The following is a 24272-nucleotide window of genomic DNA, read 5'->3' as shown; positions in this document are numbered from 1 at the left end:
TGGTAAAGGTAAAAGGCTAGAGGAAGAATCTGATAGGAGTGAACCACAGGAGAAAGGGAATGTGGGGGGGGGGGGGGGGGAAGAAGAGAACCAGAGACCCGGGGCGAGGTGATAGGCATTTTAGAAGAGATAGGCCAGAGGAATAGAAGAGGAGAGAAGGGAAGGAAATTTTTCTCTTTGGAAGATATCAATATTCATGCTATTAGTTTGGAGGCTACTCAGACTGAATATAGGGTGTTGCTCCCACACCGAGGGTGGCCTCTTCATAGCACGGGAGGAGGCCATGCACCAGTATGTCCGAACGGGACGGTGAATCAGAATTAAAATGATTGGCCACCGGGAAATTCCACTTTTGGTAGATAGAGCGCTGGATCTCAACAAAGCAGTCCCCCAATTGATGACAGGTCTCACCAATGTAGAGGAGCTGCATCAAAAGCATCAGGCACAATAGACGATCCCAGCAGATTCGCATGTTAAGTGTTGCCTCACCTGTTAGTTGCTTGGGGCCCTGAATGGAGGAAAGGGAGGAGTGAGTGGACAGGTGCAGCACTCTGACCGCTAGCAGGGTACGAGCCGAGAGGGAAGTTAGAGAGGAGGGATGAATGGACAACAGAATCAGAGGGAGTGATCCCTGCAGAAAGAGGAGGTGTGGTAAAGGTATGTTTGGTGGTTGGATCCTTTTAGAGATGGCAGATGTTGCAGAGGATTGTGTTGGATGTGGAGGCTGATGGGGTGGTAGGTAAGGATAAGAAAATCTTTATCACCGTTCAGGAGGGAGGAAGATAGGGTGAGCGCGGTGTTCAGGTAATGGAGGACATGCAGGTGAGGACAGCGCCAACAGTGAGGAAGGGAAACCTTGTTCTTTGAAGAACATTTCTGAAGTCCACAAATAGAAAGTCACATCCTCAGAACAGATGAGGCGGAGCCAAAGGAACTGAGAAAAAGGAATAGTAGTTTTACAAGAGACAGGATAGTAAAAGATATAGACAAAATAATTGTCGGAATTGTTAGGTTTATGAAAGATATCAGTCAACAGTTTGTCTCCATGGACGGAGACAGAGAGATGAAGGGAAGGGAGGTATCAGAAATGGGCCAAGTGAATTTAAGGGCAGAGTAGAAGTTGGAAGCAAAGCTGATGAAATTGACAAGCTCAGCATGGGTGCATGAAGCAGCACAAATGCAGTCAATACAGCAGACGAAGAAACTGTTCTGTGTAGCCAACAAAAAGACAGGCTCATCTGGGACCATTGACTACCCCAAGAGGCAAGGCAACCTCCTTTACATTGATAAGAACTGTCTTAAATTTGGGGACTGCTTCAGAGAGCACCTCCGCTCCACTCAGCAAACACGGAACTTCCCGGCCCAAATGCCATTCTTGTTCCAACATGTCGGTCCACGGCCTCCTCTTGCGCTACGATGAGGCCATCCTCGGGGTGGAGGAGCAACACCTTATATTCCATCTGGGTAGCCTTCAACCTGTTGGCATAAATATTGATCTCTCCTCCTGGTAAAAGAAAATTCCCTCCCCCATCTTCTATTCACCACTCTGGCTTCTTTCCTTTTCTCAGCTGCCTGTCATCTCTCGCTGGGACCCCTCCTCCTTCCCTTTTTCCTATGGTCTACTTTTATCTCCCACCAGATTCCTTCCTCTCAGCCCTTTACCTTTCCTATCCACCTAGCTCACTTATCATTTTCTATCCTCCTTCCACTCCCCCATCTTTTCATTCTGGTGCTTCCCCCTTCCTTTCCAGTCCTGAAGGTTCTCAGCCCAAAACATCGACTGTTTATTCATTTCTATAGATGTTGCCCGGCCTGCTGAGTTCCTCCATCATTTTGTGTATTGCTTTGGATTTCCAACATCTGCAGAATTTCTCATGTTCAGCACATATGTTCTGGTTTTACTTAAAGCTTATTTTGTGGCTGGGGCTTTGCTTACAGATGTGAGCTTCAGTGGAATACATTAGTAAAGAAACCCTGGGAACCTGCAAATACAGAAGTTGCAGATTAGTAAATCAGCACCCATTGCAAATTGACACCCTGAAGCAACGTTTCATGTTACTTCTTTCAAGTAACTTATAAGTAGCTAGGGACAGGGAGATGAGATGGTCAGAATCAATGGTTTTGATCCTCCCACTGTCCCCTTGAAGAAGATACTGATGTACTTATAACTTGATAACAAGCAAACTTAAGATGGCTGTAAAGCTGAACAAATTGATAGGAAATTGAGAATCATGTGCGGTTATCATAATGAAAAAGCCCAGAGAAACAAAAGGAAGGTAAGTTGGAATGATGCAGCATTCACATCTTTCCAATGCAGAGAGTCAATTTAACATTACCTGATTACATCAGTGTGACCATCTCCCCCACAGGTAAAATGGTATACCACCCCAAGGTGGAACCCAATCAGCTGATGTAAACTTTGTTATCCTTGGCAAGACTCAAGGTGGTGAGGAACAGCTTGTGGTCATTCATTTTAACTGGATAATTCATGCAGAGTAAATGTTTTACATTAATTGATTGGGTTTTAATAAAAGGAAATGCAGGGTGATCAAGAACAATAAGCACTAGATGATTTGAAAAGAGCCTGATACTATAGACTGTAGGCCAATGATCTGATGCCAACTACAAAATTTATTCATGAGGAAATAACTTAAGTGACAAAAGAAATGTAACAGCTTATAAATCTGTAAAATATATCTATGCATCATAATATTGATTTGTTCCAGCAAAAGAACTGCACAATGTCTTTGGAACATTCATAGTGAGAGTTCAAAATTTATTCAGACACTACCACAATTGATTTTCTGCATTACATTTAACTGCTTTTATGTTCTACAAGGAAAACAAAAGATACCACATTTATATCTTAAATATTTTTAACAAGAATTTACTTTAGAGAAACCATAGTTTATAGATGGCAACGTGGCAGTGGAGAATAAAATATTCTATAGGAAACAGGGAAGTCACCGAAGAGTTTACCCAGTTAAAACTGGTGAGCATGCATATGCTCCACGAAGTTCATATTTGTTCAGCATTCTAAAGGCAGGATTGGGAAATAAAACCTAAAAGTCAGCAGTTTATAAAACTGTCTACAAAAAGAACATCCAAGAAATGAATCAAATGCTTAATGGCATGGAGCCAATAAAACAACAGCTTCCATTATTGCTACATCAGACACTGACCTATGATGCCCAAGATTGGAACCACTGTCCATGAAGATTACGTTAATCTTTCAAAAGCTACACAGTAAGTTTTGAGGAAGAGTCAAATAAAAAGGTCATTCTTACAAAGGAAAGGGATTGGGGAGAAATAATAAAAGTAGATAACACCATAAAAGTATAAACAGGCAGGGCATAGAGCCCAAACTACTTCATGATCTCAGTAACAAGATGACAAGCAAATAATTTAAATTGTGCCAACAAATAATTTTTCCTACAAAATGCAGACAGGAAGTATCTACACTACCCTATCCCAGTATGCATGTTCAAAAACTCAAACAGCAGTGAGATTTTTATTTTAGAGTTTGTAATCACCAACTGACACGGCACATAATGATGATGATGATGATGAAATCACCAACTGACCTAGTTTTCTAATGTTTCCAGAAGGACCATCCTACATAAAAAGTAAAATGTAAAAAGCTCAGTATTCAAAATTTTTTAACAAAAATATATGCTTGCAACTAAAACAATAAGTATAGTACAAAGATTTTTTTTTAAATGACACATTCCATCAGGACATTGCATCCTGTGCAGCAAATAACTGTGCGCTGATCATCAGGGACTTCAGTTTGAATCCACAATCTAAAATAGCATCTGTACCCAATAGGCATAACTGGCATTCTTAAAATACTGTCTTCTAAACGATCAACTTCTATCGTTATCTCCTTCAGGTTCCAGCGAAGTTCCCAGCAAAAAAGGATTTGCTTATGGTTGTTTCTCAAATGCAAACACCAAGTATATACCTGGGAAGAAAGTATAAGGATTTTACTCTGGTTCTAATAAAACAATGATCGCACAGCCAGTGGATGGCAGTATTTCCACAAACCTTTGACTCTGTTCCTCATCTCCAATACAATGGAGTGCACTGAACTTGGAAAGATGCTACACCAATTCAAACTTTACAATATATATGCACAGAAGATCAGAGTGAGTGGTTGGGGGAAGGGGTAGGAGTAAGAACAACAGCACAAGCAGAGGTAATACAGAGTATAACTATCTCTACTCAAAACTGTTTAATGAGTGCCCTCCAAGAGGCCACTTAACTGCAGTTTGTTCAATAAAATGCAATCAGAGTCAGAGCAATAGAGCATAGATACAAACATTGCTTCCAATTGTCATTTTCTTGTCTAAGACTAGAGTAACCTGTTTCACAGTGAAGGTATCAAAACAACCAAGTGCGCAATCATTCTCCCTCTTTCTCCACAACTGGCAAACAATACAGCATGATGTAGATCAGTTGCAGATATGGACAGAGAAATGGCAGGTGGAGTTTAAACCCAGATAAATGTGAGGTCTTGCACCTTGGAGGGGCAAATACAAGGAGAGAGTACACTGTTAATGGCAAGATCCTTTACAGTGTTGCTGAGGAGAGATCTTGGGATCCCAGTTTATAGTTCCTTGAAAGTGGCTACACAGGTCGATAAGGTGGTAAAGGTGTATGGAATGCTTGATTTTATAAGTCCAGGCATTGAGTCCAAAAGTCAAGGGGTCATGTTGCAACTTTATAAAACTCTGGTTAGGACACATCTGGACTTTTGGCAACATCTGGTCACCCCACTATAGGGAAAATGTTGAGGCCTGGGAGAGGGTGCAGAAAATGTTTACCAGGATGCTGTCTAGTTTAGAGAGCATGTGCTATCACAAGAGGCTGGATGAACTTGGGTTATTTTCTCTGGAGCGCCAGAGGCTGAGGGAAGATCTGATTGAGGTTTATAAGATTAAGAAAGGCATAGATGAAGTGGACAGAGAGCATCTGTTTCCCAGGGTTGAAATGTCGAATACCAGAAGGCATGCATTGAAGCTGAGAGGTGGTAGGTTCAAAGGAGGTGTGAGGAGCAAGTTTTTAGAAAGTCGTGGATGTCTGGAATGTGCTGCCTGGTATGGTGCAAATACATTAGAGGAGCTTGGACAAGCACATGAATGCAAGGAAGGATTGATATGGATATTGAAGGGATATTGGCGTGGTCTAGGTAGGAGGGATTAATGTTGGGGTGTTTTTGATTTACTTAAGCTGGTTCAGCACAACACTGTGGGCTGAGCAACCTATTCTGTGCTGTATTCTGTGCCTATTCTATTTTCTTTTTAACTAAGCTAGTTTGGAGTGCAGGTTCTCCTCAGATTATGAAATCTGATACATGTTCAGCCCCTCCACATGAACTAACGTTTGGAGAACTACAGAGTGGATTTATCAGGTGCAGGGGGGAGAGAGGGAGGGGAGTGCTGTCTTGGTTACAAACAAGTCGCAGAAATGGACTTTAGGAATAATTTAGGAACAACCTTTACGCATGCTCTAACCAACACTGAATTGATCAGTAGTTTTATGCGATGAAAAAGTTGTAATTCTGATGAAAGGAGGTTACAAACACTTTTATCTGTTTCTCTGCCTGGTATGCCTTCACAGCTTGGAATGGAAGCTCCAATGCACAGATTGCAAGAAGCAGCAGAGAGTTTTGACTCAGCCAACTCCATCACAGCCACAGCCCGGGTCACTTTCAAAATTATCTTCAAAAAGTGGTGTCTCAAGAAGTCGTCATCCACCACGAAGGGTCTTCATCTAAGACATGCTCATTCCCATTGGGACTGACCTGAAAACCCTCAATCATTTTAGGAACAGCTCCTCCCCTCTGCCATCAGGTTTCTGAGTGGTTCATATGTTATTATTCCTTTTCTTTTGCACTATTTAAGTAATTTGTAGCAATTTTTATGTCTCTGTGCTGTACTGCTGTAACAGATTTCATGCCATAAGAGATGATACATAGATTCTGCTCCATGTACTGTTAATAGTGTTAATAATTTCCAGCATGGTTATTACTTCAGATTTTCAGTACCTGCAATAGTTAACTTTGTAATATTCAAAGTCCTAAGCAGACTACACCAAATATATGTAGGGAAAATAATATTGGCCTGTGAGGCAAGTAAATTTTGTAATGTTCTAGCAAGTGCACAGAACCTGTGCCATCTAGTGGCCGCTATAGCAAAGTTTCAGTCGTGACATGCAAAGACATAAACAATAATGATAACACATCTATTATAGTGAGGTTCTAAATTAAGTTAAGTGAAAATCCAAGATCAATCCTCTTTTATAATTAGATGTATGAAAACAACCAGGAATATCAATACAAATTTAACTGATAAAAATGAATGATTTTTCCTTCACAACTTCATATCAGCCAATTTTAAATTGTTATACTTACTTGCAGCCTCCCATTCAGATTTGCTTAATGTTCCCTGTAAAATAAATAACACAAAACCATTTTTGTAATGACAAAAGCCAAATGAAAAATTCATAATCATATTCCAGGCATCACAGAATAGTATCCAATTTGTAGTTTTTTATACTCCCACAGGTTTGCATCTTTGTGAGTAATTTCAACTATTTAAATATGAAGTTAGAACTAATTCTAATGTTAGGATCAGAGTAATGCAGCACAAACAGGCCCGTCAAACTCAAGCTCACGGGGATTACTTGTTCCATTTCACACTACCACATTTGTTACTCTGCTCATTTCTAGTTGCTGCAGCCACTTTGTCCCACAGCCAAATTAAAAGAGGGCAAGTTTAACTATTAACTATCCCAACATTTAAATGTTCAAGATGTGGGGTAGCTCTAAAGCACACTGCTTGAGCTCTGTCCATCAAATCTGTTTGCACACATAACCTAGCATAGTCATTCATACTGACAGGAGAAGGGGCAAAGGCAGGTTACAAGCACCTTAAAAGCAGTTACTTAGGGCAGATGGAGCTGGTCAACCATGGTTGGCAGCTCATCTAGAAGAAAAACTCTGAATTCAAACCTATGCTGCCTTGCAGCTATACCCACTCATGTGGAAGGTTATGGGAGTAAATCCCGAGCACAGACCCGGAGTTAGAGTCACTGAAACAGACTCATGTTGAGTTGAATGCTGACTGGCAATTTCTACATCGCTGCTGATGCCAAACTGTTAGTTTTTGCTACTCCTTCGGATTAATCAGCTGCATGGAGAGGGGGTGTCTGCTAATTTGGTAACAGCTTGCTTTACATATCGTACCGCCCTGGCTTGCATATCACAAAGACCGCTGGGACACAACATAAATGGTTGACCCCAACACTTGGAGGGATTCAAGGGGAAGCATTAGTGAAATCAGTGGATGTTGTCTATATGGACTGCAGTAAGGCCTTTGACAAGGTTCCACACGTAAGGTTAGTTAGGAAGGTTCAATCTTCAGGTATTAATATTGAAGTAGTAAAATGGATTCAACAGTGGCTGGATGGGAGATGCCAGAGAGTAGAGGTGGATAACTATTTGTCAGGTTGGAGGCCGGTGACTAGTGGTGTGCCTCATGGATCTGTATTGGGTCCAATGTTGTTTGTCATATACATTAATGATCTGGATGATGGGGTGGTAAAGTGGATTAGTAAGTTTGCAGATGATACTAAGATAGGTGGTGGTGTGGATAATGAAGTAGGTTTTCAAAGCTTGCAGAGAGATTTAGGCCAGTTAGAAGAGTGGGCTGAAAGATGGCAGATGGAGTTTAATGCTGTTAAGTATGAGGTGCTACATTTTGGTAGGAATAATCAAAATAGGACATAGATGGTAAATGATAGGGCATTGAGGAATGCAGTAGAACAGAGTGATCTAGGAATAATGGTGCACAGTTCCCTGAAGGTGGAATCTCATCTGGATAGGGTGGTGAAGAAAGCTTTTGGTATGCTGGCCTTTATAAATCAGGGCATTGAGTATAGGAGTTGGGATGTAATGTTAAAATTGTGCAAGGCATTGGTAAGGCCAAATTTGGAGTATTGTGTACAGTTCTGGTCACCAAATTATAGGAAAAATGTCAACAAAATAGAGAGAGTACAGAGAAGATTTACTAGAATGTTACCTGGGTTTCAGCACCCAAGTTACAGAGAAAGGTTGAACAAGTTAGGTCTTTATTCTTTGGAACATAGAAGGTTGAGGGGGGACTTGATAGAGGTATTTAAAATTATGAGGGGGATAGATAGAGTTGACGTGGATAGGCTTTTTCCATTGAGAGTAGGGGAGATTCAAACAGAGGACATGAGCTCTGAGTTAGGGGGCAAAAGTTTAGAGGTAACACGAGGTGGAATTTCTTTACTCAGAGTGATAGCTGTGTGGAACGAGCTTCCAGTAGAAGTGGTAGAGGCAGGTTCGGTATTGTCATTTAAAGTAAAATTGGATAGGTAAATGGACAGGTAAGGAATGGAGGGTTATGGGCTGAGTGCAGGTCGATGGGACTAGGTGAAATTAAGCGTTCGGCACGGACTAGAAAGGGCCGAGGTGGCCTGTTTCCATGCTGTAATTGTTATATGGTTATATGTTATATGGAAATGCTGCCTCAAAAACTGTATAGATCTTGGATGGTGGGGAAACCCACCATTCATATAAGCGTTCTGAAATATTACAAATGTCTTGCAGTTAATAACTTTTCAATCTCAGTGGATTCATTAGCTCTGTGTAGATGATTCTACATAGTTTAGCCTCTTTGGGATTATTACTATGCTTTTTTGATTGCTAATCCTTTGTCCATACTAATATATTTCCCTAAATCCACAATCTCCTACCATGCGCTACAATCTATGTGGCACACTACTGCATAACTGATTTTTCTTCTGAATATACAAATATTGTACATATATTGGTTCTCTCAATCAACTTGGCTTGTTACAACCTCAAAAAGTTAAGTCTGTCAAACATGAACTCACTTTTATACAACCATGAATTCTGCCTTGCTAAATGTCCCACTACTACTTCCTTGACAATGGATTCCACATTTCACTCCATTTCCCTCTTCAGTGTTGTCTATCCACCTGAGTATTTCAAGCAATATGTTTCACCCAAATACACACTGAGAACACACCCACAAGATTATCTTTCCTGATCTGATTTAGCCCATCTACAAGATGAAAGTTGCTCACAATTACTACAGATTATTGCAGCCCCCATTTTTTAATTTATACTGTCCTACACTGTCACTACACTTTAGGAGACCCATAAAGTATTATTCCCCCTCAAGTATTCTATTCTGTACAATTTCTTATCTGAACCAAATTCATCCCATATTGTAATCTTCTGAATCAGGACCACACCTAACTACCATACCGAGTTCATTCTTTACTAATAATATGACCCCACCCCAATTCTTTTCCTCCTGTCCTTCTGCAGGTATTACAAATGTATCAATTTAAAACAATACCTAACTTTTGCAATTCTCCTTAATGTCAGAAAATTAAGTACCCTGCATTCTTTCCATTTTGTACTTTTTTTTTTACACATAACCTACTAGCCACTGTTAATCTCAACTAAACTTCTTATTAGCACAAAACAAATCTCTGCTTTTTGCTGCAAAACGATTTGCAAGGTCCAAATCAAAAGCCATTAAAAAGATGTTTATTAAACTACTCAAACTAAAAATGACCAAGTTTCAGCTTACAATTGGTGCCTTTGCTTGCGGATTCTTCAGGAAATCTTCTGCGTGTTCATAATCATTCTTATTAGATACAAAACTGCCACTGTATTCTGGGATGGGATATTGCTGCAAAACATATACCAGAAACAAGTATTAAGGCCACTTACAGAAAGATGTTTAAAAATTAAAGAGAAATTTAAAGGCAATTCAGTCATCATTTTTTCTAATAATCACTGCAATTTTGCACTCTCATAGCACTCTTTAAATAAACAATTTAAACGCGTTTAGAATAGTAGAGGAGTCTCACTTCAGATTAAATTGAGGAAACACGTATGCTATCAAAACTGAATTCCATATGGAGCTTTGAAGTCTCACTAAGTGCTAACTTGTGACAACAAGTGTTTGGAAGTGCTCTCAGTGATATGTCAACATTATGAGTAATGGGACATCATTGAAAACTCCAAACCAACTACTGTAGCATAAAATATAACATCCACAGTTATTCTAGTGGCACAGAATGTAGACCTGCTGTCTCCCAGCTACAGTAACCCAGGCTTGATTCTGACCTCCAGTGCCAGCAGTATGGAGTTTGCACACCCTCCGTGACCACCTGCTTTCCCCTTGAAGCTCTGATTTCCTCCACATACCTCAAAGTTGTTCTGGTTCTCAGCTAATTGGTTACAGTAAATTGCCCTTGCTGTAAGTGGATGGTCAATGAAACAGGCATGGTAATGGGCATGTGTGAGAGAACAGATTGCAGAGAAATAAGCAGGAGAAATGGATTGCTCTGAGTGCTAGCACAGGCTTGAAAGGCTGAATGATCTCTTCCCTGTCATAAGGAACAAGAAGAATATGTGAAATCAATTAGACATGGCTCATTTATACTTCCACATACCGACAATGATTCTGCAACTCTCTTAAAAATCCACTTTGAAACTGATTCGACAAAATTCAGTATAAAGGAATGAGACCTCTAATATCAAAAGGAAAGAATGATGGTAAAGAAATTTGATCTATATACTTTGAAGTTTTAATAATGGCGGTTTGATTGTATGAAAAGATACAAGATCCTTAGGGGTTTTGACATGACAGATGTTGAGACATTTCAACCAGTGATAGCGTCTTGAACAAAGGGGGAAAATTACACAATCGGAGATGGTCATACTAGGTGTGGAAACTTCCTGTAGATTTCTGGTGAATCTCTGGAAGCCCCTGACCACAGAAAGTTAGAGATGAGATCACTATAGTATCTACAGAGAAAGTGGATAATCCTCTGAGACATCAGAGAACTGAGGGCTATGAGGATCTGGCACAGAAGAGGAGTTGAGGCTTTAGACAGGTCAGTTATCAAATTATAGAAGAGTAGAATTGGGCCATTCAGCTCATCAAGTCTGCTCTCTGCCATTCATTCAAGACTGATTTTTATTTCTCAATCACATTCTCCTGCCTTTCCTGTAACCCTGAACTCCCTTACCAATCAAGAGCTATCAATCTCTGCATTATATACACAGTGACTTGGCCTCTAGAGCTCTCTGTCAACAAATTCCAAACATTCATTATCATATTGAACGGAGGGGCTGGCTGGAGGGTCTGGGTAGCTTGCTCCAGTATTTACTTATATTCTAATGTTGTTTTTAAAGATCGTGGAAATATCTACCCGCCACCACAGTAAAAAAAAAAGGATATGAAATTACATTGCATCTTTCATGGAATACGAAATATAATATTGAAGAGAATACTAAAAGTTTCTTCAGATACATAAAGTATATGAGGGAGGAGAGAGTAGATATTGGACCACTAGAAAACTCTGCTGAAGTGGTAGTAATGGGGGACAAGGAAATGGCAGACGAACTGAATAACTATTTTGCATCAGTCCTCACTATGGAAGACACCAGCAATATGGTGGAAGTTCCAAGTGTTAGGGGGCATGAAGTGTGTGAAGTTACCACAACCAGAGAGAAGGTTCTTGGGAAACCAGAAGGTCTGAAGGTAGATAAGCAACCTGGACCAGATAGTGTACACCCCAAAGTTCTGAAAGAGGTGGCTGAAGAGATTGTGAAGGTATTAGTAATGATCTTTCAAGAATCACTAGATCCTGGAATGGTTCCGGAAGACTGGAAAATTGCAAATGTCATTCCACTCTTCAAGAAAAGAGGGGGCAGAAAAAAGGAAACTATAGGCCAGTTGGTCTGACCTCAGTGGTTGAGAAATGTTGGAGTCAATTATTAAGGATGAGGTCTCAGGGTACTTGGAGGCACATGATAAGACAGGCCATAGTCGGCATGGTTTCCTCAAGAGAAAATCTTGCCTGACAAATCTGTTGAAATTCTTTGAAGAAATAACAAGAATCAGTTGCTGTTGTGCACTTGGATTTTCAGAAGGCCTTTGACAAGGGCAACGCATGAGGCTGCTTAACAAGCTGCAACACAAGGTTTTAAGATTCTAGAATGGATAAAGCAGTACCTGATTGGCAGGAGGTAAAGAGAGGGAATAAAGGGAGCATTTTCTGGTTGGCTGCCGAAGACTAGTGGTGTTCCACAGGGGTGTGTGCTGGGACCAATTCTTTTTACGTTATGTATCAGTATTTGGATGATGGAATTGATGGCTTTGTTGCAAAGTTTACAGATGATATGAAGATAGGTGGAGGGGCAGATAGTGTTGAGGAAGTAGAGAGGCTACAGAAGGACTTAGATGAGGAGAGCAGGCAAAGAAATGGCAGATGGAGTACAGAGCCGAGAAGAGTATGATCATGCACTTTGGCAAAGAAATGAAAGTGTTAACTATTTTCTGAATGGAGAGAAAACACAAAAAAAACTGAAGTGCAAAGGGACTTGAGAGTCTTTTTGCGGGATTCCCTAAAGTTTAATTTGCAGGCTGAGTCTGTGGTGAGGAATACAAATGTGATGTTAGCATTCATTTCAAGAAGACTAGAATATAAAAACAGGGATGTAATGTTGAGACTTTATAAAACACTGGTGAGGCATCACCTGAAGTATCGTGAGCAGTTTTGGGCCCCTCATCTTAGAAAGGGCGTGCTGAAACAGGAGAGGGTTCGAAAGAGGTTCACGAAATTGATTCCAGGACTATAAGGCTTGTCATATGAAAAGCATTTGATGGCTCTGGGCCTGTATTCACCAGAATTCAGAAGAATGAGGGGTGACCTCATTGAAAACTATCAAATAGTGAAAGGTCTTTATAGAGTGGATGTGGAGATGATGTTTCCTATGGTGGGAGAGTCTAAGACCAGAGGACACAGCCTCAGAATAGAGACTAGTCCTTTTGGAATGGAGATGAGGAGGAACTTCTTTAGCCAGAGAGCGGCGAATCTGTGGAATTCTTTGCCTCAGGCAGCTGTAGAGGCCAAATCTTAATGTATATTTAAAGTCGAGGTTGATAAATTCTTGATTGGTCAAAGCATGAAGGGATGCGGGAAGAAGGCAGGAGGTTGGGGCAGAGGAAAATTGGATCAGCCATGATGAAATGGTGTAGCAGACTCAATGGGCCAAACAGCCTAATTCTGCTCCTATATCCTGACGAAGGGTCTCAGCCCGAAATGTCGACAGCGCTTCTCCCTATAGATGCTGCCTAGCCTGCTGTGTTCTACCAGCATTTTGTGTGTGTTGCTGCTCCTATATCTTATGTTTTTATATAATCAAGACATCCTAAAAGTATTTTTGGGGAAGTGGAATGGGAAATTCAAACTTATACTTCACTAAATTATGTCCAAAACAACAAAGATTATGTTGGCTCGTGGCCTAGTGGGCAAGGCATCAGACTAGTAACCTGAAGGTCACTGGTTCGAGCCTCAGCTGAGGCAGCGTGTTTGTGTCCTTGAGCAAGGCACTTAACAACACATTGCTCTGTGACGCCACTGGTGCCAAGCTGCATGGGTCCTATTGCTCTTCCCTTGGACAACATCGGTGGCGTGGAGAGGGGAAGGCCTGCAGCTTGGGCCAGTCTCCCATACAACCCTGCCCAGGCCTGTGCCCTGGAAACTCCAGGTGCAGATCCATGGTCTCTCGAGACCAACGGATGCCACTAATATGTTTTCATATTACCTCTAATGACTTCATCTTCTTCAACAGCATTTTATGCTCTGGATTCTGGACTTTGTCTTTGAAAAAATCTGCAAAAGTCTTTTTTAAAACCAGCTTCATCTTGTGCCTTTTAGCCATCCTAGGAAAGGCAAACATGTAATGAGCAGCAGAAGATGAGAAACTTTAAACACTGATCAAATCCCTCAATTTCTACAGATTGTTATCTCATTATTTATTCTGATTCACTTATACATGGAAGTAGTCATCTTTAGCAAGGTGAAAACTAGATTGTAGGCATGTGTGTGCATGCACACGCACATCAATAATATTAGAGGACTGCAATCTGCTTCAGATTTTGTAGTGTTCAATTACTTCATAAAAGCAGCTCTGCAAAACTTGAAAACCTCATGCAAGGCATGGGGTAAAACTTAACAAAACATTTAGAAATCTATTGCAATTATGTTTTATACTATATTTAAATAATTAGCCATTCTTTAAACAACTGAAGGTTAATGCAAATAAAAGTTCAGCTTCTCAAAATAAACACTGGTTTAAGAGCCAAACTATCAAACTACAACAGAACGTAAAAGGCTGAGGGGTGACTGCAGATGTTCATGGTCAGCACAGACAAGGTGGACTGAAGGGGCCCATTTTTATGATCCTATGAAGAGGAACTATTTTTTAGTAGAAAAAGTCAAAACATAACCTGCAGTTGCACGGCTCAAAATGTAATTGCTGCAAGGTCCCCAAAATTTTAGAGCTCAATGTAAATTTCAGTTGATAGTAAATGAGACAAGTAACCTGACACCTCCCTATCTTGCAATAAGCATTATGTTGAAGTTGCTCTTAATTGCATCAACCTCATCAGTAGATAAGTCTCCTCTGAGTATATCACGGCATAACACCATTTTGAAAACAACAGTTGTCTGGATGCATCTCCTAATAACATCACATTGCAATACCCTGTACCTTCTGGTTAGAAAGTGAAATTTAACCCAAAAGTACTTTTCTCACAAAAAAATACTTGTCCAAATTTATTGTTCACCTCCCCTCATTCACCTCCAATGATTGCAGCTTCGTGATGATACATCACCTCTATGAAATCTATAGAAATTTAAAAAGCAGTAAAGAGTAGTAATTTGTGACTGCTGATCTTGAATTAGAACTATTCTATTGACAATATAATACAATCAGAGAACTTACTCTTCAAACAATGGAAAGTAAACAAGGAATTCAGGAACATTAACAACTCCTTCCAAGTTAAAATCATACTGGCAGCCAAAGAGTGGGTATTCACCCTTCTTTTGAAAAGTTACACTGTACAATTCATTTCCAAAGGAGTTTGTTTCTGAGGCTTCCAGGCGCTTGCTGAAGAAAATAAGTTAAAGAAACATCAAATTATGACAAACTGTTGTTTATAAATAACATGCAGATTATAGAAACAAATCACAATGCTTTAAATTAAATGGTTTATACATTTTTCAATGCTGCAGAATTATGTTAATATAATAAAGCTCAGATGGACATGTTAGATTTAGGATCAAGTGAACACAAGGTACTGAATGCTGGAATCTGAAGCAAAAAGACAAACATCTTAAGGAACTCAGAACATGAGGCAGCATCTGTGAAGGAAAACGGAGAATCGAAGTCTCAGTCCAGTCAACACTCTTCAGCTAGACTCAGCCTGGGGTCAGACAATGGGTCTTGATTAAGGCATTAACTGCCTATTTCCATCCTGTGAGTTCCTCAAGTCATTTGATTTTTTTTTAAATAAGATCTCAGTGGCTTGGTTAGAAGAATAACCCAATTACAAGGGACATTCAAAACAAGAATCATATTTGACAGATCAAGCAAATTACCAGGGCTGAAATGGCTAACACGGGGGGCACAGTTTTACGGTGCTTGGAAGTAGGTACAGAGGGGATGTCAGGGGTAATTTTTTTTAAAAACGCAGAGAGTGGTGAGTCCGTGGAATGGGTTGCCAGCGACTGTGGTGGAGGCGGATATGATAAGGTATCTTAAGAGACTCCTGGATAGGTACATGGAGCTCAGAAAAATAGAGGGCTATGGGTAACCCTAGGTAATTTCTAAAGTAAGTACATGTTCGGCACAGCTTTGTGGGCCAAAGGGCCTGTATTGTGCTGTAGGTTTTCTATGGTCTATGTTTCTATTAGGCAGGAAATAAAAGTAATTGGAAACACATTTTCCCTGGCAAGTCCACATCAGATATGTGGAGGGTGTGTAAAGATCAATTGCATAGAATACAGGAAAGGTATGTTCCTGTTAGAAGGAAGAACAAGGATGGAAAGATTAGAGAACTTTGAATCTCCAGAGAGGTGATGAATTTAGTCAAAAAAAGGGAAGAAAATATAAATCTTCAGAGGTTAGGATCAAACAGAGCATGAGGATTACAAAGTAGCCAGAAAAGTACTAAAGGAGGACATTACAGAAGCCAGGAAGGGCCATGAGAAGACCTTGGCAAGTAGGATTAAGGTGAATCCCAAGGCATTTTATACATAAATGAAGAGCAAGATGATAACTAGGGAGAGGGTAGGACCACTCAAGGATAAAAAGGGGGACATTTGCTTGGATGCAGAGAGTGGGAGTGAGGTACTTAATGATTACTTTGCATGGAGGACCAGGAGATGAATGCAGAGTGCATATATTAGGGCATTTGGAGGTCCAGGAGGAGGAAGTGTTGGGCCTCCTAATGAGTATTGAGATGAGTACATTCCCAGAGTCCAATGGGATTTACCCCAGGTTACTGAACGAGGCAAGAGATGAGATTGCTGGTGCCAGTTTTGAGAAGCTGGACAAATTTGGGCTGCTGTAATTGGAACAGCAGAGGCCGAGGGGAGATCTGATAGAGGCTTATTAGATTATGAGAGGCATAGACAGAGTAGGCAGTGAGTATCTTTTTCCCCCGGGTTTGAAATCTCTAATCCAAAAGGCAGGCATTGAAGTTGCGAAGGGGTAGATACAAAGGGGATGTGAGGGGTAAGTTTTTTACTCAGTGGCGGATGCCTGGAATGTGCTGCCTTGTATGGTGGTAGAGGCAAAAAAAATTAGAGATAGGCACATGAATGTGAGGAAGATGGAGGGAAATGGACATTGTGCAGATAAAAGTGATTCATTTTTGGGAATTCTTGATTTACTTTTTAGCTGGTTCAGCACAACATTGTGGGCAGAAGGACCTGTTTTTGTGCTGTACCAACTGATAGAAAAAAAGTGGTCCATATCAGAAACTAAGGGCTAGGAATCAAGGAGTAAAGGCAAAATATGCTATTTGATGGAAAACTGACTAAACAAACAATAGCAAATAAACACAAAATTTTCAGGTTTGAAAAAGATTACGGACTGGCTCACTTGGGGTCAATAATGGAAGATTTGGCAATTTTTTGAGGAAAAAAGTGCTTCAACAACAGCAGTTTTGCAAAAACAGCAGAATTAATAACAGAGAAATTCAGCAATAATGTGTATATATTAACACAACAAAATTATAGAAATTGTCATCCTGTTAGGTAACATCTGTGGTGGGAGAAAGTAAGTTTCAAAATGATGAGATTTAGCCGAATGAAATTAAAAAATATCAAGGAAGTAATAAATTTATTTATTTACCTTTACTCTCTTTAGGGAAAATCCTTATCCTTGAAGGTTCGGAGATGACTGGAAAGATTTTTTTTCTTCTTGCTTTCTCTTTTTTTTCCTAATTTTATCCTCAAATGGACTGCCCAATCTTTTTTTTTTGTTTGTTCTGCTTAGTTAATGTTTTTTTCCTTTATTAAATAAAATTTCCAATCTTTTTTCTTTTATGATTGTCAAGAGGAGTTGTGGTTTTCTTTTGATTATGTTGTATATATAACAGCATAACATTTTACCTATATATTTTGACAATATATACTTTCTATTTTTTACTACTGTTTATGGTTTTTTGTATTATCTGTTTGCTAAACTTCTCCTCTGATTTGTATATTCTTTACTGGAAAATTAATAAAAAGATTGAAAAGAAGAAAAAGTACTAAAATACAATGTGGGAAGGAGAGAAGAGAATCTATTGGAATGTCAATGATAGAGGCTAAGTTACAAAGAAATGGACTTTAAAAGAAGCAGTAAGTAGGTGGGGCAAAGAATTAAATGCAAAATAAAATATTTTCAATCAAATCACATCGAAGGGAAGCAATCTCAGAATATGGATACTTCAAGCAGAGACATCAACTGTTGCTTGAACTTACTTAATGCAAGTAACCTCTGACTCACTTCTGTATGTATTAAGTAGACTGAGGTGGAATTTTAAGATTTTTATCCAAATTTAGGAATCCAAGTCAGGGTAATATGTGCCTTGGAAGAAAACATGAAAGGGATGGTGTCTCCATACATCTGTCTTTCTGAATGGTGCTGAACTTGACAAGTTCTTATGTAGCATTGTCTAGACTGAAGTAATATTTGATAGTGAAGGAATAGTTCCTTTGAGTAAATACATGTTCTTGTTAATAATTTATTATTGCAGTTATAAATGCATAGTAACTTATTCTATTACACACCAGCAAATAGTGGAGGAAATTTAAGAAATATCAGGAACTGAGCAATTCAGAGGATACCATAGAGAACGCAAGACAATGAATGCAGTTCATTCAAAAAAGCAAACACTCATACCAGTGGACTCCTGAGGAAAACACGTAGCAGAGCAATTTTGTTTTGAACAGGGAAGATGAGCATAGAAAACCTGAAGCAACAGTATAACTAAGTTTAGCACACAACCAGTTTCATACATCTTAAGTTTTAATGCTCCTCCTCCTTCCCACACAAGCAAGATTTGACATTGTCAAAATGGTTTGCACTTATACAAATTCACTTACACAAGCTCAAAAGCATTTGGTGTGGTTCCGATGAAATATCCTCCCGGCCTTAGGTGATTGCAGGCATTCCTTAGCATGGTGTCTGCCTGTTCCAGTGACTCAAAGGAATAGTGGTAGACAAACTGACAGCTGCAAATATCAAAGACAGCGTTTGGATCCTTATATTTCTGAGTCAGCAACTCCTGGAAAACATGCAGCAAATGCATTAAAAGTGCATTTGAAATGAAGCTAAACTGGACCCAAACACCACATTATGAACACAAGAGCAATGTTTTTGTTAATCCAAGTGCTACTTCTTCCCAAAATTCCTCCTTTCTGTAATATTCCAGTTATCTATCTACCTTAACCTTCATCCTGTTAACAAAAGTCAGTTGCCAATTTTGTTTAAAGGAAAACATTAGGGAAGGCTATCAAGCTCTTAAGGATTGAAATGGGATTTTTCATTGAAAAATAAGAAAGACGAGTCATATGGAGACTAACCAGAGTATATTCTCCCCACAGGGAAGATCCAGGAGATTTCATATACTCAACTCAAAATTGTTTAGAGCTTTGATAAGAGTAAATAAGAAAATACTGCTCTTAGACAGAGTGGTGGGAGTGTGGAATGAGCTGCCAGTTGAAGTGGTGAATGCAGGCTCACTTTTAACATTTAAGAAAAACTTGGACAGGTACATGGACGAGAGGGGTGTGGAGGGATATGGTCCAGGTGCAGGTCAGTGGGACTAGGCAGAAGAATGGTTCAGCACAATCAAGAAGGACCAGAAGGCCTGTTTCTGTGCTGTAATGTTTTACGGTTCTAAAGTGGAAACATTTGGCAGAGATGCTCAGCAGGTCAGGCAGGAACAATGGCAAGAGAAATAAGAGTTAATGTTTCAAGTCAATTACCTTTCATCCAAACCGGTAAAGAAAATAGCAGGATCTTAATTTTTGCTGTTAACTTTTTGTATCTGTTTCACTAACTTCCATTTTCTTTGCGTTTTTATACTTGTTTTTCCTTTAGATTTTTACAATTTTACTGAAATCTCATCAACCTGACACTTACACTCTTCCACCACCAGTGCTACCTGATCCAATAATCATTTAATGCATTTCTGTAGGGTGGAGAAAACAAAGCTAATATCAGCGATATGGTGGAGACCAAGATTCAGGTGGCAATTGCTTTTGATACTGTCCAAGAGGGAAATGGCCATTCCTTAATTAGAGCTTATTGTCTCAAGTAATACTAATAGGGACGAATGAATGAGAGTAACAAAAAGGCAGTGCCTCAAAAAGACAACATCCATCATTAGGACTCTGAACAGCCAGAACACGCACTCTTCTCATTAATACCATCCAGGACTGGGTGGAGCATAAGAGGACAGTGGCGCCTAATGACAACTCCTTTGCTTGCATCTTCGGAAACAGCTCTATTTCTATCTTTAACATCTCTTTTTTCCCCTTTTCAGGCTTCTTTTGAAGATCTTGACCTGGAGTTGCACATTAAATTTGTTTCTTTGAGGAAAAGGGAACTGCTCTCGGGGTCTCACAACTGGCCACTTTTCAATATGCCAAGGATACGACCTGGAAGACTAGTGCACCTTCAGGGTGCCAGATTTTCCTGGCTCTGGAGGTGGGCAGACTAGAGGCCAGTGCTGCCGCCTGGTGAGTCAAGGGAGATGGAAGATCAAAAGCAGCGAGCTGGCTGCTGGTTGTGTGCCCAGAGACCTGAGTTCTTTGGGCACAGAGCTCAGAAAAAACGTAACAGACTTTTAACACCATAAATCAGCAAGTTGTTTTGCTATGTCTCCACTCCTTATTATGGGGTGATATGGGGACACCTTATTAGGGAGAGAGAGAGAGCCTGTGATGTGTCGAATTACCAGGTGAATGAGTAGTCTTTGGGGTACTGCAAGTCTGTGTCTTTATCAATGCTTTGCTACATGCTTGAATGCTCAGTGTAAGGTACCAATGCTATTTTGCTGGTGGGGGGGTCGTTGCTTTGCTGCTGCTTATGCACAGGGTGGGGGGGTGGCATTCTAACTGTCATTCATTCTTTGGGGCACTCCTGTTTTCGTGAATGTTTGTGAAGAAAAGGAATTTCAGAATGCATATTGTATACATTTCTCTGATATTAAATATACATATTAAGGTCGTAGAGGAGCCTAAAGACTGACACTCAATGTTTTAGGAACAGCTTCTTTATCTCTGCCACCAAATCTCCAAATGATCCATAAACATAACTTCATTATTTGTCTTTTGTACCAATTTTTTTTATTGTAACTTTTAATTTTTTTATGTCTTGCACTGTACTGCTGCCACAAAACAAAAACTTCCACAAATCTCAGTGATATTAAACCTGATTCTGAAATTGAGCACTCCAACATTCTCTTTTATTTGATTTCCAGCAATCTATATTCCACATTTCACAGTTTCTAACTTGTTTTTGTTTTTCTGTACAGCATTCATTCATCTTCTATTTCAATACATCAGACTATGATCAACTATCATCCACCCCGCCTCCTGCCCGGAAACAGCATGTGATTGTGACTACTCCACCTGAAGTTGTAGTGGAAGCAGATTTGATAGGAAATTAGATTAATACTTAAAAGGGAAAACATTGCAGGACCACAAGAACAAAGGAGAACAATGTCACAAGGAGGCAGGAAGAACCAGCTGTTCTATCATGTAATTACATTTTATCGTATATTGTATTTCTTCTATTAAAGATAGATTCTGGTTTATTCAGCACAGTTAGTAAGATCTAATGTCCCTGACACAAGATTAAAACAATCCAACAAAATAACTAATTTGGCCTGCCCAGTGGAAACTAAATGCACTTGATGCAGAAGGCAGCACAGCTGTATGGCTGCCAACATCTGCATAGCTGTTGAAGTAATATTGATACTCTGATGAACTCACGTACTGCAAAAATCTTTTAGAAGCACAGATGTGTTAGGTCTTATCATGGGCTGTACAGTCTGGACATGCGCTGTACTATACTATTCCACTAGGCTATTCAGTCTATTTATATCAAATTTTAGCTCTCTGTAGAAGGAAAGCAACATAAATACAGGGCAGTGGGACTGTCTTTATTTTAAAATCAATGCAGAATCCAATTCACTCAGGGGTCTGCACAGTGTTTACTCCATTCACTTTGAAGTTTTTACAAAAATAAAAAAGTTTTAAGAACTATACTCCAACTTAGCTTCTTCAAATTTTTGGCTGAAGCATTGAAATGTGACTTGGAAGCCAAATGTATAAATTATAGGCCAGGTCATTGATTGCCAGTCTTGTTATCTAAACAAAACTCGATTCTTTCACAGGTCATGCTACTATTATTATTACTATTTTATGTTTTACAAAAATCAGCTAAATGTCTTACTTTGAAAGACCTACAGTTACAAAGCTTTCCATGAGATGCCAGAGCCTTTGAAACTAAACCACATGAACAGATATTGCAATACCCAAAGCATCATACCTTGGTGCAGTCCGCTCTTATAAACTCTGCAGCAAAAAGAGGTTCATTGGAGTAGTTTCTGTTTTTCATGAAACCATAGCGCTGTAAGCACTGTTCCAAAGAAACATCAGCAATATCTGTTGGAGGTGAAAGGATGTAAATAATTCAAACAATTATCCACAAATTTGTGCATAACATTCAATGAATTTTGAACATTAACTCATACATCTCATCTTTCTTCAAATTTCTCAAGAAATTCAGAGCCAGAGACACCATCTTTCAGGGACAATCGACCAATGCCTAATCCCAGTCTTTGGGCAACGGACAATCGCAGATCTTCAACAGGAATGGTAAATCACAAAGAAGTTCTTCTTTATGAGGCAATCAAATTCAATACAATCCAGGGTAAAGAAACCTCCTTGATCAACACACAAGCCACATCCCTAACCATTTACTCTTGCCACCCCAAAGCAGTAGAGTTGTGGCTTGCACCATCTATAATGGTTGTTTCATCAGCAAGGAACAAAACCATAAACTCATCTACCAAGAATACAACAGACACAGGTCCTCCACTAAGTCACGCACCATGCTGACTCGAAAACATATGCTTCACAAAACAATACAGCACACAAACACACTCTTCAGCCCAAGATATCTGTGTCAACCATGCTGCAAAATTACAATAATCCTGTCTGTTTGCATATGGTCCCTATCCCTCCATTCCAGTCTGATCATATGCCTGTCTAAATGCCTCCAGAGAGCCATTACCATAAAGGCTTTCACTAAGAGTATCGAGTTCCATACACCCATCATTCTGCATAAAAATCTTACCCTGCACATCTCTGAAGGAGATCGATGGTGGAACAAAGGCAAATGAGTGAGCTCCAACGTGCACTTTTGACTTTTCATTGAATTGGGCCCTTTTTTATTTTCATTACTAACCCTATATTCAGATTAATATTCATAAAATTCAATCATTTAATTGCATATGGTGTACTGTCTGATATTTTGCGTTGTGGGTTTGTAACTATGCGGTACATTACAGAGCATCCACAAAAACATGACTTCTCAGTTTGGCAGGGCCAGGGACTGTTTTCCCCAGGGTGAACATGAGCTGGCCGAGCCTAAGGGTTACACTAATATTTAGAAAGAGTAAACAAACCCTTAACAAAGAGGGTAATGAATGAACGAAGAAATGCTCTATATTGAATATCTGAAACTCAGTTCAAGAAACTGCTTAACGGAACCCAAGTAACGAATCTTCAGAAAATACTAAGTCATTATCCAGCAACCAAATAAATAGTGGGCTAATTTAAATCCACTAGTTTTGGCAACTCCCAAAAGGTTTCAGTCCTGATAAAGTTCAAGTGTAATTGCCTTGGTTCAACACAAAAAGGAAAGAACTGATCAAATTACTTTTCTGAAAATTTATTAGGGTTAGATCAGTAAATATATCACTTGGAATTTACTCAAACAAGCCATATTTTGAAAAAAGATCTAGTACTTTCTCGGCGTATATGATGAATAAACTCTTCTCAGGCTTCAAGCAGATACAGGTATCGATCATAACTGAAGTTCCGAAGACAAACTCTGCCATCTACTTTGGGGATGATGCCTGGGTAAGTCTAGTCCTGTGGTACTTATACCCTCGTAGTCCTTCCTTCCTGATTGGATGAAGACTAACCAATTGGGAGGGATGGACTACAGAGGTATAAATACACTGGACTAGATTTACCCAGGCATCATCCATGATGAAGATGGCAGGGTCTGTCATTGAAACATTGGTTATAATTGATACCTGTACCTGGCTGGAAGACTGAGAAGAGTTTATTCATTAAGCTATATTTTCATTACACATTAAATCCTTTGAACATCAATGTATACCAATTCAAAAAGCAAATGGATACAAATCAATAACTCTTAAACTCTTCCAGTTCCTTAACAAAAACCATGTTGCCTCTCCAGCAAATTACTTACCAACACAAACCAGCTTGTTAATTTGCCCTTTCTTCCACTTCAGCAAATCACCACCTTTCCCACAACCCAAATCCAAGACAGAGATGTTATGCCTATTCTTCTGTCGCACCAATTCAAGGAACTCTCCTAAGTAAAAAGGCAAGATGTCAGCAATCAGTTGAAAGCTTCAGAATTTAAACTTCATAACTGCTTCAAAAAACCCAAGAAAAAATCACATTTTTATCTAATGTGGAGGAAAATATTGTGAGTTAAAGATCTTGATAGACAGAGGGTTAATATTGGCTTGTTGAGTATGGAAGCCAGTTTGCAACTTAGTTATAGATATGGCCTTGGCTTT

At 39.5% G+C, this 24272-nt stretch overlaps 1 protein-coding gene across 1 annotated transcript in view; it reads right to left on the bottom strand.

Moving 5' to 3' along the window:
* Nucleotides 1-2611: 2611 nt before the first annotated feature.
* The window catches only part of rnmt (RNA (guanine-7-) methyltransferase), a 28635-nt gene continuing 6974 nt past the window's right edge, over nt 2612-24272 (bottom strand). The window contains exons 3-10 of the mRNA XM_059976837.1: nt 23936-24061; nt 21980-22095; nt 18523-18704; nt 14870-15034; nt 13688-13805; nt 9654-9755; nt 6416-6449; nt 2612-3964 (exon numbers count right to left, since the gene is read on the bottom strand). Of these exons, the coding sequence (XP_059832820.1) occupies nt 3927-3964; nt 6416-6449; nt 9654-9755; nt 13688-13805; nt 14870-15034; nt 18523-18704; nt 21980-22095; nt 23936-24061 (881 nt within the window). The 3' untranslated portion in view covers nt 2612-3926. The remainder of the gene's footprint in view (nt 3965-6415; nt 6450-9653; nt 9756-13687; nt 13806-14869; nt 15035-18522; nt 18705-21979; nt 22096-23935; nt 24062-24272) is intronic.

This window comes from Hypanus sabinus, chromosome 1, assembly GCF_030144855.1.
Source record: "Hypanus sabinus isolate sHypSab1 chromosome 1, sHypSab1.hap1, whole genome shotgun sequence".
Taxonomy (NCBI): Eukaryota; Metazoa; Chordata; class Chondrichthyes; order Myliobatiformes; family Dasyatidae; genus Hypanus; species Hypanus sabinus.
This window is presented reverse-complemented; position numbering and strand designations above follow the sequence as displayed.